We start from the raw sequence: 17421 nt of genomic DNA on the forward strand, positions 1-17421 counted from the left end.
ACCATTTTATGATTCTATGATTCTATAATACATCTATAATACATAAGTAATAACATACAATAAAGATAAGTGATTTTTTACCAATGAAGTAATATTGCATGACTTAGATGTTTTCTTAATTCTTCCTACTTTTAGCCCCTTGGAGAAGAACCGTTATGGGGGGATTATTCTAAACCATAAAATAATTTCTCATATACACAAGACCTACCTTCTGAGTCTGCTATCAGAACAATAAGTCAGTATGTCAGCATAACCCAGGTGACCTAACAGTTCAAAATGTCTCTAGCTTCTTTCATGCTATTACTGGAAAACTAAATTTGTTGCGAGTCTGCAGTTTGCGTTTGAAATTTAACCGCAAGTTTAATAAAATCTGTTATTTTTCATTTTCAAACAACTAACTGTAAAAAACATAATGCCATTTTGATACTCCATTTTAAATACAGGTATAATCACCTTTAGAGACTTGCTCACTGTACTTTTGCAGGTATGATGAAAATAATTTGCCCCAATTGCCAATTTACTTATTTTTCAAATAGTCTGCACTTTTTGTTAACCTTTTCAGAGTGGTAAAAATATTCTCTCTCTGTCTCTTTATGTGGCAAGTTTTACCCCCAAAGGTTTTATTTAGGAGTGTCTGTACAAACTCTTACAATATTTCTCAATCTTCAGTAAAATTCTTATCCTTTTAACACATTCAAAGGAAGACGACATAAAACATTTCCAAATTCCACCTTTCCAGAAAGGCGTGATTCATGTTTCCTTTTTTGGCAAACATACCACGAATGCTGTTTTACAAATGGATTCTGTTTTGTAATCCTATGCTCAGAGTCACCATGTACCAATCTGAGACAGGCAGAAAAGCCATATAAGGTCATCTAGGCCATTACTCCCTCCAGTTCAGGGTTGTTGTTCCCATGGTGTGATTTCTAATGCTTTTTTCCCCCAGCATACTTTCAAGCATCCTAATGTTTACTTTTACCTCCAGTTATCTCCATCTGAAAAAGACCACTAGGAGGGTTCTGCTTTTCCATCACCATTGTTTTTAAAGAAACATTTCCTCCACCTAACTTAATCCCATCTTCTCTTATTACACACAAACTAAGGTTTTTTCCTCTCCCAGCTGTTTTTTATGCTTTTCAAGTTACTGATTAAAACACTGGATTTTTCTGTCCCATTGACAAGTACTTCTCAGCCCTCTTGCAAAACAGTCACTGAACACTCTCTAAAACCTAAGCCTATGCTCCCTTGCCTCTTTTAATTAAAAATTTCTGAGTTCTTCATTGTAATACATCTAAAATACAAATAAAAAGTAACTTAGGTAGGAACACCAGTAGGAAATGCAAAGTACAAGGGAGCGATATAAGCCCATCTCATTGAAACTTCAGTGATACTCTATTACAATTCAGATGCCAGCATTGACTATTTTACTCTTGATCATAAGACCAAACCACGGTGACTATCCATTATTATATATATTTGTAAGGACTACAATGAAGCATTTATTTGCTGTCAGATGTCAATGAATCCAGGTCCTAATTCTTCACCATGATTAAACTTACTTCTTCTTGTGTCCTAAAAATAAGAAAAAGGTGAACCAAGCCTCACTCATTTCCTAGCTGTGAAGTTTTCAGTGCTCCCTTCATAATAATGGCTTTCAAATAAGTCTCTCAAAAAATAAAATGGGGAATAGTGGCATTTAGACACTTTACTCCTGTTCTATTATCTGTTTCTTTCATCATCACTGGGGAGAATAAATGACTACCTGTGGGGTCAAAAAGAGGAGAATACCTCAATAGGAAGTAATTCTGTATCTAACTTCTAAGATCGTTACATTTTTGAATATGTATAGTTTCCCCTTAAATTAGTTGGTTGTGGAATCAGTACATACCTTTTCTGTGGACAGTGAAAAAGCACTTAAGCTTTGCATCTTTTAACTACTAGAGTTTATGTTAATAAAAAACAGGTAGGAAACAGAATTAGATACAAAACAATTTTGAGGATGGGTACATAATAGGCAATACAACTGAGAATAATGCGGAGAATAAAATGTAGAAAAACAATGAGTTCAGTATGACAATGTCTTTTCTTTTATCAAAAGACCTCAACAGTTTTTCTCAGATTTTGGCAGAAGCCAAGTAACTTTCACCATGAAACAAGAACAGACAAAGCCCTGCACAACATGCAGGGTTGATTTCAGAAGCTTTTACCTTCTTATCTATTATGACAATATAATATTTCAGCAAGTTACTCACCTACACAGTTACCCACCCATGGGCAATGGTGATCAAACTTCGCTATACATCGATTGCATACACCACAGTGTTTGGACCTCACTGGCTTCCGTATCTGTAACGGTTATTAACATTTGTTTAGAATAACAAAAATACCCTGACACAGTTTTATAGAAAACCTACTCAATTTAAATGCAATTCGATTTTTCTATTGTTAACCTCTTAAAGAACTTCAAACTTAATGCTAATTTTTAAAGCAATCTTAGCTACTAAGGTTAATCTGTATACTATTTAACACAAACATCTTGTATTTGGATTCTAGGATTTTTTTTTTTTTCATTCAAAGTTCTCCTGTTCCCTCCAGCTACTGAGCTTCATATAGCAACCAGTTTCATTTCAGCTTTTAACAACGAAAGTATAGGATGAGTTTGAGTTCCATGACCCCGTCAGTATCATTCACAGCTCAGCTCCAGTGTAAAGTGTTCCAGCTTATTTTCTAAAGACAGGAATATGACTCAGCAAATGGAACTCAGTGGAACTTGGAATGCTAAAGTACTCACAATGATTTTTTAAAAAGGTTATGTTTTGACAGAAAATGGCAATAAAAAACTAATATTAAGTGTTTCGAGATATGTATGTACATACACATGTCATTTTTAAGGTGTTGCATCTGTACGTCATTTTCCAGATTCACTTTTGGGAATATTAACATTATTCATGGTCTCCATAGGTCAGAGCATTACAGTGTTACACTGATAACCTTGATAATTTTATATTTACAAGTTACCTTTCTTAAAAAAAAACCCCACATTATATTTCCTATGGTTCCTTTTTTTTTTTTTTCCCCCTTAAGCAGTTATTTCCCCTTACATTTTTTGTGGTGAAACCAAGTATTAACTAGCCTAAGAAAAGTATTTGCTCAAAATTTGACAAACTTTACAAAAATTAAGATTTTATTTTTCCACCTCCTGATTGCTGCAAAATTAAGAAATACACCTGATTTTTGGAAAAAAAAATAATTGAAGCACCACATAATTTTACTGTGAGTTAAAGAGGTGTCAGAATGTCACCTGTGATTTTCATTACTTGTTAGGTCTATAACCAACCATCTTGGTAGATATATTGGATATTTGGATTTCAACACTAGCAAGTTATTTCTGCAACGATAACTTTTTTTCCTCTTATTGATGCAGGGTTTTTGGTGTACAGATACATTATTTTATTGAAAACACTGCTTAAATTAAGGATTACAAATAAATCCTTCCCTTGAAATTGCACTATTAAGGCCAAAAATATGTTCAGTATAGGAACATCCAGTTTTGGCCTAGCATTAAAAAAAAAAAAAAAAAAACCACAAAACAAAAAAACCACCAGTGCTGCAATTGATTAAAAAATACACTACCAAGCAGGTACTGCAGAATATACTGAGGTCCAGACTTCCTGTCTCTGCAAGTTCTACTATTGTCTGAAAAAAAAAAAAAAAGGAGAAAAAAAAAATAAATTAGAGTTTAGCATATAAATAAATGCTGACAACCACTGTAACATAGCTGCTTCTCAGCCCCAGGGTTGTAAACTCTATTCATTTCAGGTGCTTTCTAAACACAGAAACAAATTCAGCTGAAACTGATTTTAAACTATTTTGTTAAACCAATAAGCACATTTACTTCTAAATTAAATCTAGCATATACTTACTCCTAGTCTAGTTAGGTTTAATTAGAGAAAAAGACAGCTTATATTAATTTTGATACACACAGCAATTAGCACCAGTTTGACTAACCTGTTGTTAAACCTGTTAAAATTAATGCAGCTGAATTTCCAAACAGGAACACAAATAAAACGAGCTAACAGGATCAGCCAGTCTAAAAATCAGACTTTCTTTCCAGAGGTATCCCATCAAACCCTTTAAATATATATTCACCTCTTTCCTCCGATGTTGAAGCTTCAAGAAAGAAAAGAAATAATGCAAACCAAACCTCCTCTTACAGATAACGCTATACTTATGGGTCAAGTGATACACAGAAGTAGTTATCAGTTAAAGCATGCCTATACCTTCACACTAAATGATTAGCTTTTTCGAATTTCATACACTCCTTCAGTATCCACGTCACTGTTGGTATAGAAGGAACCTAGAATTCCATTAAGTGGTTTCCAACAAGTTTTAAAATTCAGCAGCTGAAATTCATGCCACATGAGGCTGAAATGACATTTGCAACATATGGAAAATATCCTGAAAACATCTTTTGCCAGAATAGCTTTCCTTGAACCAGAAGGAATTTGCTCAGCGTAAGTAGCCTAATGGCAAACAGATTAATCTACTGCTCCCTTTCAAATCACGTATATCTTACACATCAAGGTGGTTTCTAACTGCAGAAGCAATAAAATAGTCTTTACAACTATTTTATCACCATAGCAATATAAACAGAACTTCCTTAATTAGATGATGACCACTAAGGTGGGTATCTTGACTGAAGCCGCAAAAGTTTTCTTCCAAAACACTACACTTAATAACTGGTTAGGAAAAAATTATGAAAACTTTTCCTCAAAGTAACCAGTAAAAGCTACAGTCAACAGTCCGGGGTAAATCTTAATGCTTTCCCTGCTGATCTCTGGTAAATGAGGAACGATCTTTACAGTTTTATAACACTTCTAAGCTCTGAAAGTTGATTATTTTTTCTCCTTGTTTGTTGTATTTCCATTTGCTATTGGCCCAGTATTCTTGCCTCCACCAGTACAACCCTTGAGATCCACTCTCCAACCAACTACTGCCATTACGAGCCCTTTCATGTCCCTCCTGCATCTTGCTAACTTCAGTACTCTACATCCCGTTCTCATCCCCCTCTGCCATCCCTCACTGCTCTAACAACATTTCCCACTACAGGACTTGAAATTAAAGAGCCTCCCTCACAAGAGTAACTTTTGTAAATAAATCAAACAGAAAGCAAAGAACCCAACAACATGTATCTACTATAAATTCAATGCTGTTGATGTAGTTTTTGACACCTTAATATATTTTGGAGAATTTCAGTGGGAGTATACACTATGCTACCGGCTAATGAAAGGACTGACTCAAAAAAGAATGTACGTGTTGTGATGCTCAGCACTGCAGTTCAGTATTGTCCACAAGCAAGACACCAATGCTCAGGAGAACAGAACTGACCATGAGCAGATAAACCACTTATATTTAAGTCTCCTTAGAGATTATAGCATAGAGACCCAGGAGTACTCAAGTCAGAACCACATTTTTGTGGTTTGTAAACGTTGGGTCTATTTTCTGTACTCCTGAACTATTAATATTTGATTCTGAAAATTTTGAATTGTATATTTATTATTTGTTTACTTATTTTAAGAGTGATTTGGGTTGTTTTGTAACACAAAAGAAAGGGCATGACATATTGGAAGAATGGAACATCTGAAATCTTTGCTTACTACATAATTCCAAACATACTTAACTTGATCATCTGGAATTAAAAGAACTTTTTTTGGTTGCTTCTTCCAAAGCTAAAGGCTAACTCAATATAAAACATTTGGAGACAAATCACAAAAACATGAGGAAGCAGTACACTGCACAAAGGTACGACATGTACCCCACAGTGGTTTATGTCCCTGATAACGGATCATTTCACAATTTGGTTATCAGCAATGTATGACATCCAAAACATTCACAGCCATATGCATCTGACTGAAGAAGTTCCATGTTACAATTCCTGTCAAGTTCAGCAAGGCTTTTGTAACCACACTTAGCTACTTAAGCAAGTAGATAAAATGAACTGCATATTCGTACAATTTGCTGAATCTGAACCAAAGTGTAGTTATCGACTCTTCAATTTAATTCAGTCCAGTTGAAGGAAGAGAATTTAGTCTGGAACTTACTTTGGCAAATTTGCAATAACAAAAAGGGAATTTGCAAAAGTAAATCTGCACACTGACTATCAACTCAGTAAAAATCTACTGGAGAAAACAAAAATCACTTAAGCTATCACAACCATCCTTTAAAGGCTATTATATGTTTATCACCACATAAGGCCATAATTCCAAGCATCACATTTCGATCCACACAGGTGTTTTCACAGATGAGCATGAAGTAGAAGCACAAAACTCACTTCTGCTGGGATGTGACCTTCTGGGAAATTTGGCCAAAAATTAAACAAATAAAATGTTTCTCCTGCTTGTATAATTTTGCAATAGTCAATGCTGAGTTTGGCTGCTGAGAACAATGTACTTCAACAAAAAAAAATCAGAAATGCTAACAGGGTTAGAAAGTCTTAGAAAAGTATCTTTAGATAATCCATATTTTCTCTAATATTTAACCAAAAATTAAAAAAATCCACCCCTGACCACCTAGGGTTTTGATTATTTTTAACTTCAGTCAGTCCAGTTGTCCTGGTTTCAGCTGAGACAGTTAACTTTCTTCATAGTAGGTAGTGAGAGGCTATGTTCTGGATTTGGGCTGGGAAGAAGGCTGATGACATACTGATGTTTATAGTTGCTGCCAGGACAGTCAAGGACTTTTCAGCTTCTCTGCTGTGACAGTGCCTGCAAGTGCAGAAGCTGGGAGGGAGCACAGCCCCAATTACTAGCCTTGGGTTCAACCTCAGGTTTAGGATTGAGACCCAAATTGGCCAATAGTCTACTCCATGTCATGCACATCATTCTCAGTTTAGAGATGAGGCTCTGTCCGGAAGTTCTCTCTGTTGCTCTGGGTTGTCTCACTCCGGGTTGCCCCTCTCTCAGTCAGCTCTCGGTCTCTCAGACACTCAGGCTCATATCTCCATTCCGAGATTGTGGTTTTGGGACTCTCCCTGCTCCAGGATTGTTGGCCGGGAATGGGCTGAACCTTGGTCATTGGGTGTTGAGCAGCATTCCTGTGTATCACTCATTTGTATATTTGTATATATTACTGTTATTATTATTATAAATACTAGTATCAACTTTATTGTAGTTTAGTTATTAAATTGTTCTTATCTCAACCCACAAGTCTCTTTTCCCTTCACCCCTTTAATTCTCTTCCCCATTCCCAGGAAGGTGAGGGGGAAGGGAGAGCAAGTGGTGTTCTGTAAAACTACAACACTAATACTTTTAGACACAAGGAAAACTAGAGGTGCTGTAAAGTCTGCATTTTTTTTTAGAATCAAATTAACTAACACTTATCCCATATGGGTCATTTTTTTCAGTAAGGCAAATCTCTGAAATTTCACATTTTAATTTTCACCCAACTGCTTTTTAAACTTTTTTATCTTGAAAATCTAAATTGCGATTTTGTTACTCAAAATGACCTAAACCTAACTTTGAACCAGTAAGCACTTGAACTTATGTTCCAAATGTAAAAAAAAGAAACCTGGATGACAAGTGAAAAGAAAACTTTTCAACGTTTTAGACTTTTTCTTATACAACAATTTATTGAAATTTCATGTACTGAACAGCAAACTACTCTGACCAACTGGTGGCAGGCTGCTGAAGATCAACTTTCACATATCTTATGGCTTTACCTTTTTCTTCTGTTCTTCCGTGGCTTTGATGATTCCTGGATCAGATTTCCAGGATTTTCCAAAATTGTAGAAAAGTGCAACGCTATTAGCAAGGAATGGAAGATGTATAAAGAAAAAATTGAGATGTGTTTGAAGTCAAGGAATCTAAAGTTTAAAAGCAAATTTCCTCTTGAAAATATCCACTGACAACTCTGAAATAAAATTTAAATAAACTTATTTTTTACAAATGCCTTTGAGTCACTGTCTTCTGAATTAACAAAATTGAGTGCTGCTGTAAGAACTAGCTTGGTACTAAGTATTTTCTATTGCCCAAAAACTTGAAAATTTACTTTTTAAAATACTGTTCTCTATGAGGCATTTCTAAAGCACTTACCCTTCTAAAGAATGAATAATGATAGTTCAGTTTTTGTATTTATTTTCCCTTTTAAATAAATTAAATTCCATGAAGTTTATCTTCTTGAAAGTATTTCCTGTTTTCACAATAAACATTTCAGAGGTCTATTTATGAGATAGTCATTTGACTGCCTATGTCTTCGGTGGCTTGAAATTCCTGTTAGATCACAGAAGGGACTGTTTCTAGCCATAGAAGGAATCATGCTGCAACAACCACTGTTGCACGGCAATCATGTCTCGACACCACTTATCTCCAAGAAAGGTACTGTCTGAAACCTGGTCCTATTATAAGGCAATACCCACATTTTACATCAATGAAAGTTATTTTTAACATAATAATATCTCTAATTCTTACAAAACCACAGGATTTAGTATTCTCTGGAAGTGCTTCATCAATTACCATATAAAGACAGAAAATAACCATTAGTTTTAAAATATATTTCCTGTGTTGAATGACTTGCCATATAACATGCCTAGTCTTACAAGACTTGACATTTCTTCACAGAATTAAAACATTTCTTAGCAATGATGTTGCAAAACTAAACACTTCAGACATGTCTCTTCCACAAAAAGTGGAAAATTATTTACTCTGATAAACCTACAAAAGATCTGACCAACCCGACTAAAGATACCTGTCAGCTGTCAGTCCTAACTGCAAGGAGATGTCATATTTGACAAACCTGTGGTGGCAGAAGCCTCTACAGCATTCTGAGTAACTTAGATAAATATTTCTCTCTACTTTGGTAGTCATTAGAACTTCTACTGTAATTAAAGTTTAATATTTTGTGTGTTTCCATTACGAAACCCTCATATAAGACTTAAAAACAAGCATTATGTAGCAATCCATACTGAACTGGTACATAATACTTCAAAGATAACAACAAAAAACATTTTTGCATGCTTTGAAAAAATCAGATTTTGAAGTTAAAGTATATAATGTATTAAATCAAATATATTCTACTATATATCTACAAGTATATTCTATTCTGTTTGACTCGATTGGAAAAAATGTTTATTGAAGGCATCAATCAGTATTAAGAAAAAAATTACACAAACAACATGGTCCAGATGCAAGGAAATATTAAATGAAAAAACAATAATTTCTATAAAATAACAGTAAGTATCTCAAATCCTTCTACTACTCTTGTGATGTGAAAGAACCCTGCAAGATGGATAAGATCTCTTTTTGACTTCTGAAATGCTAACAAAGTCTCACTGTTCATGTGAAGCACATTCTGAATAACTTTTGTTTTCCTTCTCTTGTGGGTAGGAATTGGCTGTGAATTTTTAATAAAAAATATTGGCAAGTTAACTTAAAATTTTAATCATGTACCTTATATAGCAGCATGTTAGTGTTAACTCACTAAAGGCTAACTAATCCTTCCTCTAACAAGCTGCTTCCAGCACGTTTATAATAGGGTGAAAAAACCCACCAGCTATACCATAAACTAAACACTCACAGTTCTACTTGATACATTATAGATAAAAAGTTCTGACTTTAATACTTATACAATCTAATTTCTTTCTATTTTTCTTCTAAAATTACCTGCTGCCAAGAAAAAAACTGGTTCTAGCTAGACAGAGATTACATTTTCTTTAGAATACTAAAAGTATCACTGAGGTTTTTGCCACAACGGTGAAAACAATTTTTCATTAAAAATACCTTAATCGGACATCTGTTACAAACAATAAAAGAAGAATTGAAAAAAATTATATGACCCATTCCTAATTACTATACGTCATGTCTAGACTGTTAAAGGAGATAGGGGAAGACAATTTACTTTCTACCCAGTAAAAGAGTTTAACCTTAAAGTTCTGGAATTGGTTTTTTACTGACTAAAATTTGGACAACCTGTGTGATAAAGAAGCTGTCCATGGATCCAAGGCACACAAGTGGAAATTCAGAATTTTTCTGAACTTACACCTCCCCCATTTTACTTCATAAAACACAGAATCAGAATTTTTCTGAATTTACCCCTCCCCCATTTTACTTCATAAAACACAGAGCATAAGAGACTCCCCACAGAGGCTAAGTTTTGCCTTTCCTTTTATCACAGTGGTGTCAGATGAGCGCAACACTGACAGTGTAAATGGTGGCAGATAAGGTACTTCTGTGCTGAGGATGAGAGAAGTTGGGAGACTACATGAGAAAGCAAAGTTAAGTATACATGAGCAGTAACTATATAAATGGATAAAGACAAAGTCAGCAGTATTTTTCATTAGTATCTTCAAAAATCCATTTCTCATAAGTTTTAAGCAAAACTGGGGAGAAGGGATGAAAACCAACCAGACTTTGAAGGAGAAAGGAAGGTTAGAATTGTCTTCTCCAAGATACTTCTGGCATCTGATGTAGATAAACATGTCCCACTGTGAGATTCACCTCACCTACCTTAAATCCCTCAGTATGCCTTCATACACAACAAAAAGGAAAACTATATCCAATCTATCTTCAGTATCAAGCTATTTAAATGAAGTCAGAGAACCAGTGCCCTACAAGTGGCTGTCTTTCTCCACGGGCTATGAAGAGAGCTTAAACAACTAATTTAGATACAGATGTCCCGAGTAGAGATATCCAAAATTATGCTGAACTCCCCTCTGAAGTTTACTTCCAAAGGGATTTTAGCAACTTTGAGCAACTCTCAAAACTCTCCATATGCACGAAACCCCTGTAATTGCATTAGCTACAGCGCAGGGAATCAGTTCTCTGGAGAGAGTGACTTGTTTTCACATCCTCATTTACATCTACGAAGAAAAAATGCAGTACCTTATTATTAAGGGCTGCAAAATGCATGATATAGCAAGCATTCACCTTCTGCCCTGTCACTACTTTGCTGTCTTTTATGAGGTTTCCCCAGTTTTAATTGTGAGAGACAAAGCAGAAACACCCATGAATCCCTTCCTACTTTTAGTCCGAATCAACATCCTTTAGTTATTAGAACAAGAACAACAGGCTGGCTGAAAATTATTCCAGGAAACCACCTGGAACCAAAAAAGACCATCTCATTAAAAAGAAAATGAAAACCAAACAAGCACCACACAACCCATGAGTGAGGTAAACATACGATGAGTTAATTTTTCATCCTGAGCTGCAGCCTATTTGAAAGGGCCCAAACACAGGCAGCTTCCTGCTATCACAGCTACACATCATGCAAGAGTCTGAAACCAAGCCAAAGTGCACATTATATACCAAGATGCTCCCTTCAACAAACTACAAATCCAGTAATAAAGTCCTTTTTCCTAAAGAGAAAGATCTGCAGCCAGTGTAAGTTGCAGAGATCAATACATGCTAATGAACCCGCCAATTCATACCAGCGGTACATCTGGATCCAAGAGTCCATGTAGATAACAGCAAATAGCTACCTACGCCAGAAGCCTCACTTGACTAAGCATTTATTAGACAAAATTCATTTTCAACCAACTGAAGCTCTGCAAATGCTCTCTATTCCCATCTTCTATCTAACATAAACAAAATCCCTTAGCTTGCAAAAAAATTAATTCACTGCCATCTCCTCTATCCCAGAATTTTTTTGTTTGTTTGCCTGGGATTTTTTTAAATTTAGAAAAAGTATTTAGACACGGAAACAGAACTTTTGGATAGCTGGGACTGGTGTTTGGATTCTTTGGGTCTTTGGTTCCTCTCGAAACATGGCTGCTGGCTTCTTTCTTTCTGCGTGCAAGGCTTTTTGCTGTTTTCCTAAAGCTAATTTTGTTAATATGAATTTATTTTGTTTCAACGGCTTAACTATACCAATTGGCTTGTTACAGTTTTTAAAACACTATGCAATTGTAACAGCTTTGTGAAACCATGAAAACCATAATGAATTCTCTTACACCCAGTTTTTAAAATGATTACTAACTGAAGAACTGTGCAGTGTCTGTTTTCTTTCACCTAAAAGCCACCAATACATGAAATATATTTGAAATAAGTTAATCAATACAGTATTAGTCAATGCTAAATTACTTTAAAAATTATAAATTGTCTTATCTCATTATCTCAGCATTGCAAGTAGTATGCTATATCAAAAAAAGCTTAATTAATGAAAACTGCACACTCCCATTTGCAGCAAATGGAAGTGGTAGAACAACAAAAAAAATACTGTGAATAATTTGGGTTAGAGCAAACCCTGACATCTTAGAAAAACAGAGCAGTATAAGAACCTTCTGACACAACAGGCACTATTTGTTCAGCTGGAACTGAAAAGACTGCGTGAACAACTGAGATATGAACTCGGTACGTGTGCCATGAACTGTTACAAGACACAAGAGAAGGTTCTACCTATAAATGCTAATGAAAAAGAATGAAATGTGAAATTCTAGTCTCACATTATTAAAAGTGTACTCCTAAATCCCTTTTTTCCCCCTTTAAAAATAAAACCAAATTAAAATACAGTGATTTAGTGTGTAGGACTTTTGAGGATTCCACCCCCCCACTCTGCAAATAGATTAGAATCCACTAACAGAGCAAGACAGAGCTATCCTTTGTTATGGGCAAAATACAACTAAAGGGAAGCGACAAAACAGCAGCAAAACAGTGTCAACAAAGCACAGGACCACAGACTCATATATCCATAAATACACAGATCATAACTTCCTCATTCCCAGCAAGAATAGGATTTCTATTTTAACAAATACACCAGATTCAGAAGCTGCTGAGAAAAATCCAACAGAATGGAAACATTTACAAAAATTCAGTACACTAGATCCATCTAAACTGCTTGAAATTACCTTCAAGATTGGTATTTTAGAAGACACATCATCATGCTTTAGAATTTATAGACTTGTTTTTCATGTGACCACCCTGAAAATTCAAGAAAACACACTTCTAATCTTTGGTTTTGATTGTTCTTTATGACACATTGTTTTGAGTCCCCTTGTCTGTCTCATTAGCATTAAACCCAGAACACCAGATGATCTTCCAGACACCTTCAACATATCTACAAGAAAAGAAAATTCTTACCAAACACCTGAATATTAAAGTAACATTTGCACCAATTAAGACATTTATAGTATTTATAATACAAAGTCCCAGTAAGGCAATTAGTGACAGTTGTTTAAGCTTCTAAACTTTTTTTCCTGAGCAAAAAAGATGGTCAGAATTTGTGAAAACTACTAGGACAGGTTTTATCACTTGAACATTACAAAGTAGTACTCTAGTCTGCTATAACTAATCATATAAAGCTGTAAAAATACAAGAATCCTTTCTTCAACCACAATGCTGTGCCTCATGCTATAAAAATAGAGCAAACATGCAATTCCATTTTTCCAATAAAGCTACAGTGCAATTTTCCAGAAGAAGAAGAATGAATTTGGAATCTTATTACAAAGACTTCCAATTAAAAAATCATCATTTAAAGGAAGATGGCCTCAAGCACTAAGTCTCTAAAACTGCTTGTCACAAAGAATTGTGTCAGCTCTAATGAAAGCAATTAGTAACTGAAGTTTTTAGACTACTACTTCTGTCTACAAAGAGACTGTTGCAAAGGTTTTGAGGCACCTACCTTAAATTACAGAAACAGTACAGTATTTTATTGACATTCTGAAGTCGGACTTTATTAGGGTAATTGTCTACAGTTACTATGTCTAGTGGACAATGAACATTATTCTGTGACAAGAAAAAACCCCAAACTTCAAGTTACGTTAATCAGAATGGCTAACAGAAATAAAAATCTAAGCAAGCTGGTACAAATATGAAGAAAACCCAAGCTCCAGGATAAAAATCTCACAATTTGCCAGCCTTAAGGGACAGTTTCCTACATCAAAATAGAGGCCATCATCAAGTTGCGTTGGCTGTGCAGCCATTTTAATACGGTCAAGGACTTTGATCTGAAGTTGCACACATTCTTAGATCTCATTCAAACTGATGTTATGTTTGCACCAGAAAGCATTTCATTATAGCTCAACATTCGCAACCCAAAACATGTAGTAGCATTAGCAAATGTGAGCTTCTAAAGAAAACCTACAAGGTATGGAGAGCTGAGATTCAGAAGTGAGATGATGTAGTTATTATAACTGCCTCAGAAACTTGTATTTTACTATTTGCCAAAAGTCAGGTTTCCTTAACAAAAAGAATAGAAAAGCAATTTGAGTCTAGAGGCAGGACATATTTAGACAGTCCTACTCCATTCCATAACAACTGAAAAAATATACCTCCATTTTTAACTACCACTTTTAAAAATATTTTTCATATTAATTTTGTACTTGCTTTCCTCATTCTGCAGTTACTAGAAGAATTTAATTGAGCAAAAACACAGAAAATCAGCCCAGCGAGACCGGTAGTAGGACCAACATTTCTAAACAACTATTTCAAGACATACTCATGCTAATATTGATAGATTTTTTTTTTTTATTTAACAGCTACTAGATTTTAATTTTTAGGTTTTTTTAAACATGAAATAGCAACCATCTCCAGTCACAGGGGACTGCGGTTATTCACAGCAGCACCTTTGCAAACACCATCAGCATGGAAGCAGGGTCTCCTCTCTCTTCTCAACGCAAAAATGTAAGGCTCAGTTAGCTAAGGCTGGGGAACATATTAACAAGATGATAAAAGGGTTGCACTGCTGCTATCCTATTTCATGGTAATTCCTTTGATAATGAAAAGGCTTCTAGAAAAGTCAAGCCAACTTCCATCATAAAGTTCACTTCAACTAAGAACTGTATTAAACATTTAACAAAACATTAAATCTCTATTTAGTTTTCTTGGTTACTGGAATTACAACACCCAATAAAGTTGTCTAAAAATGTTTATCTATTTCCTTATGGTGGATAATTGACATTCTTCACTGAACTCTGAATCAATTTCTACCCCTTTGAGTATGAAAAGTTCATATCTAGGCAGGCAGTCAAAAACATAAAAAGAGAGGCATACGTAGAATCTCTATAATTTAGTGTTGTTAATACATACATCTTCACAAATTGAAAATACAGTAAATAAATACATCTAAAGTTTGCATGAAATTGAATTTGCAAAATCTTTAGGAAAAACTAACTATAAAGCTAATTCCACTGGAATTAACACCTACCGTGAAATTACCTACTGCTTCTCAGAAAAGCAGTGTCTAAAAATGCAGTCAATTACACCTTGTCACCTCACGGCCACAGCATATTTTATAGAGCTGCTTACATTTCCCCCACTTAAGAAACTGGTAAAGCACAGGAAATTTTGCAGGCTACTGAAAGCCAGTTTGGAGAAAAATCTTTCACTTACTGAAGCAAAGAAACAGTGTGCACATTTTTAAAGCAATAATAATTACCATCAATATAGAAAGAAATGTTTAATGGAGATAGCCATTTTAAAATTTTTGTTAGTTTACTTATATGCAGGCTATATCTAGGTATTACCTCATACTACTAACATGAAAAATATTACTTATTACTGTATGCAAAAAAGGATATCATTCCAAAACCAGAAGAACCACGTCACATACATCCAGAATTTTGTTGCCAAGTATATTCCAAGAGGCAGTGCACTGTGCATGGAGTGATCAAAGAATGACCTGTAAAGTAGGAGCAATGTCACAGGGTAAGTTTAGACTTATAAAATGTAAATTCTGAACTACGTCTTCTGAAAAACACTTTCTGTTAAAATATGTACTATAGAGGATGTTGCAAAATATATCATAAAAACATTTTCCTCACTTTTATCTTCAAAGTTTATGAGAAATTCCCATTTTCAACCTGTTCAGATGAAGTGTCATGACTGAAAGTTAATTAATTAAAATCTATACATTCACTTTTGAAGTGAATGTCAAGAACTGGACAAGAAAGGGAAAATAAGTAAATACTTATGCCAAAACTACTCTGCAAAAGCACTTAGAAATCTGTGTCATTCCTAGCATACATCATGGATACTAGTTGCAAAATACATTTACTCAGGAGATTTCAGTGCTAAAGGTATTTTGGAAACCCGTACAATGAAAAAAGCTTAAGAGACCTTGGTGTTATCAGCCTACATACTGCAAATATTTCAGATTCTTGAATCTTTTGCTTCTGCTACCAGAAGCCAACAGAAAGTTGGAAAAAAACACAGATTAATTCATTGCCATGTCACTAGATTTGCCAAATTCTAAGATAGAATGCTGCTACCTTAATTAAAAAAAAAAAAAGCCATCAGAATTATTTTCACCTTCTTATACTCTTGAATTTTAAGGAATATTCTGAGTAAAGTTAAATTTACTTGAGACAAACTACGTCAGTGACTAGACAATTCCATATTCAAGAAAAAAAAATCTAAACATATAAAAAGTCACACTCTAAACTGCTAAACTCCTTGAAATAAAACTTCTTCCATCATCTGCCTAAACATCCTTACATTGATGCATTTTGCTTTTTGTCCTGGTCATGCCTTCAGGGCTACCATGGACAAATGTCTGCACTGAGTAGTTTCTGTTTTACTCCTTTACTCCCTTGCAGTAACTGTCTCTTCTCTAATGGAGGTTTCTCAGGTCTTTCGAGAAAAATCACATAAGGAAGATGAGCTAATAGGGTAAGTAAGTAACAAGCAAATACACATTTGGATACACAGTAGTTACTCAGCAGTAATCTCTCTTTCAGTGATTTCTGTGCATTGTCTTTTATGACAGGACTACTCCTGTCAGGAGGAAAACACAGCTAAGCAGATTAGGTCAAATTCTACAGGGAAAGGAAATACTACTAGGGTAACAGTTTCATTCAAACTTTGTGAAAAACATTTCAAAGAGTATTTACACTAAACATTAAGCAAAGGATAAGAGAAAGTAAGAATGTTAATCCTGAATATGTGTCAGGCAGGTCAAAAATATAAAACCTGACAGAACATAGATCTTAAGAACCTTGAAGAAATCTTGTCCTTGCCTGACAAGGTGTGGTTGAGGATTCACGCTGCTGAGTAAGCTACCTGTGGGAGGAGGTCAGCAGATTGCACAGCCTCAGAAATGACAAGAAGACTGAATAGATCATCTCCAAGATCCCAGAGAGACAAAAGCCTGATGCCCCTTCACCCCCCTCCTGTTGTACTAAGTTCACTAAGAGTCTATGGTTTAAGGAACAGATATGTTTTCTTTTCCTCTTTAAATGGAAAGGAAGGAGAAGCACGTGGCTCTAATAAACATGACATTCAATGACAGAAAAGCGTAAAGCTCACAAGTATGAAGATATAAGTCTTTCTACACATGTAACACATGACAATGAAAAGAAAGCATAAATGAAGCAGTGTGCAGTCTGAAAATCTGTTGGAACATGTGTGTGTGTGTGTGCATATGCATGTGCAATTACAGATAATTAAAGTAATCGCAAATGCAACTAAAATTCTTTATGATCAAGTAACAAATGAA

The 17421-nt window shown here is 34.9% G+C and overlaps 1 protein-coding gene across 1 annotated transcript in view; it reads right to left on the minus strand.

The window, feature by feature from the left end:
* Positions 1-2252: 2252 nt before the first annotated feature.
* Positions 2253-17421, minus strand: part of LOC104457817 (palmitoyltransferase ZDHHC17) — a gene marked incomplete at both ends in the record, with an annotated part of 46849 nt that continues 31680 nt past the window's right edge. The window contains 4 exons of the mRNA XM_010085448.1: positions 2253-2346; positions 3634-3696; positions 7718-7842; positions 15506-15606. Of these exons, the coding sequence (XP_010083750.1) occupies positions 2253-2346; positions 3634-3696; positions 7718-7842; positions 15506-15606 (383 nt within the window). The remainder of the gene's footprint in view (positions 2347-3633; positions 3697-7717; positions 7843-15505; positions 15607-17421) is intronic.

This window comes from Pterocles gutturalis, unplaced genomic scaffold, assembly GCF_000699245.1.
Source record: "Pterocles gutturalis isolate BGI_N339 unplaced genomic scaffold, ASM69924v1 scaffold6175, whole genome shotgun sequence".
Lineage (NCBI taxonomy): Eukaryota > Metazoa > Chordata > Aves > Pterocliformes > Pteroclidae > Pterocles > Pterocles gutturalis.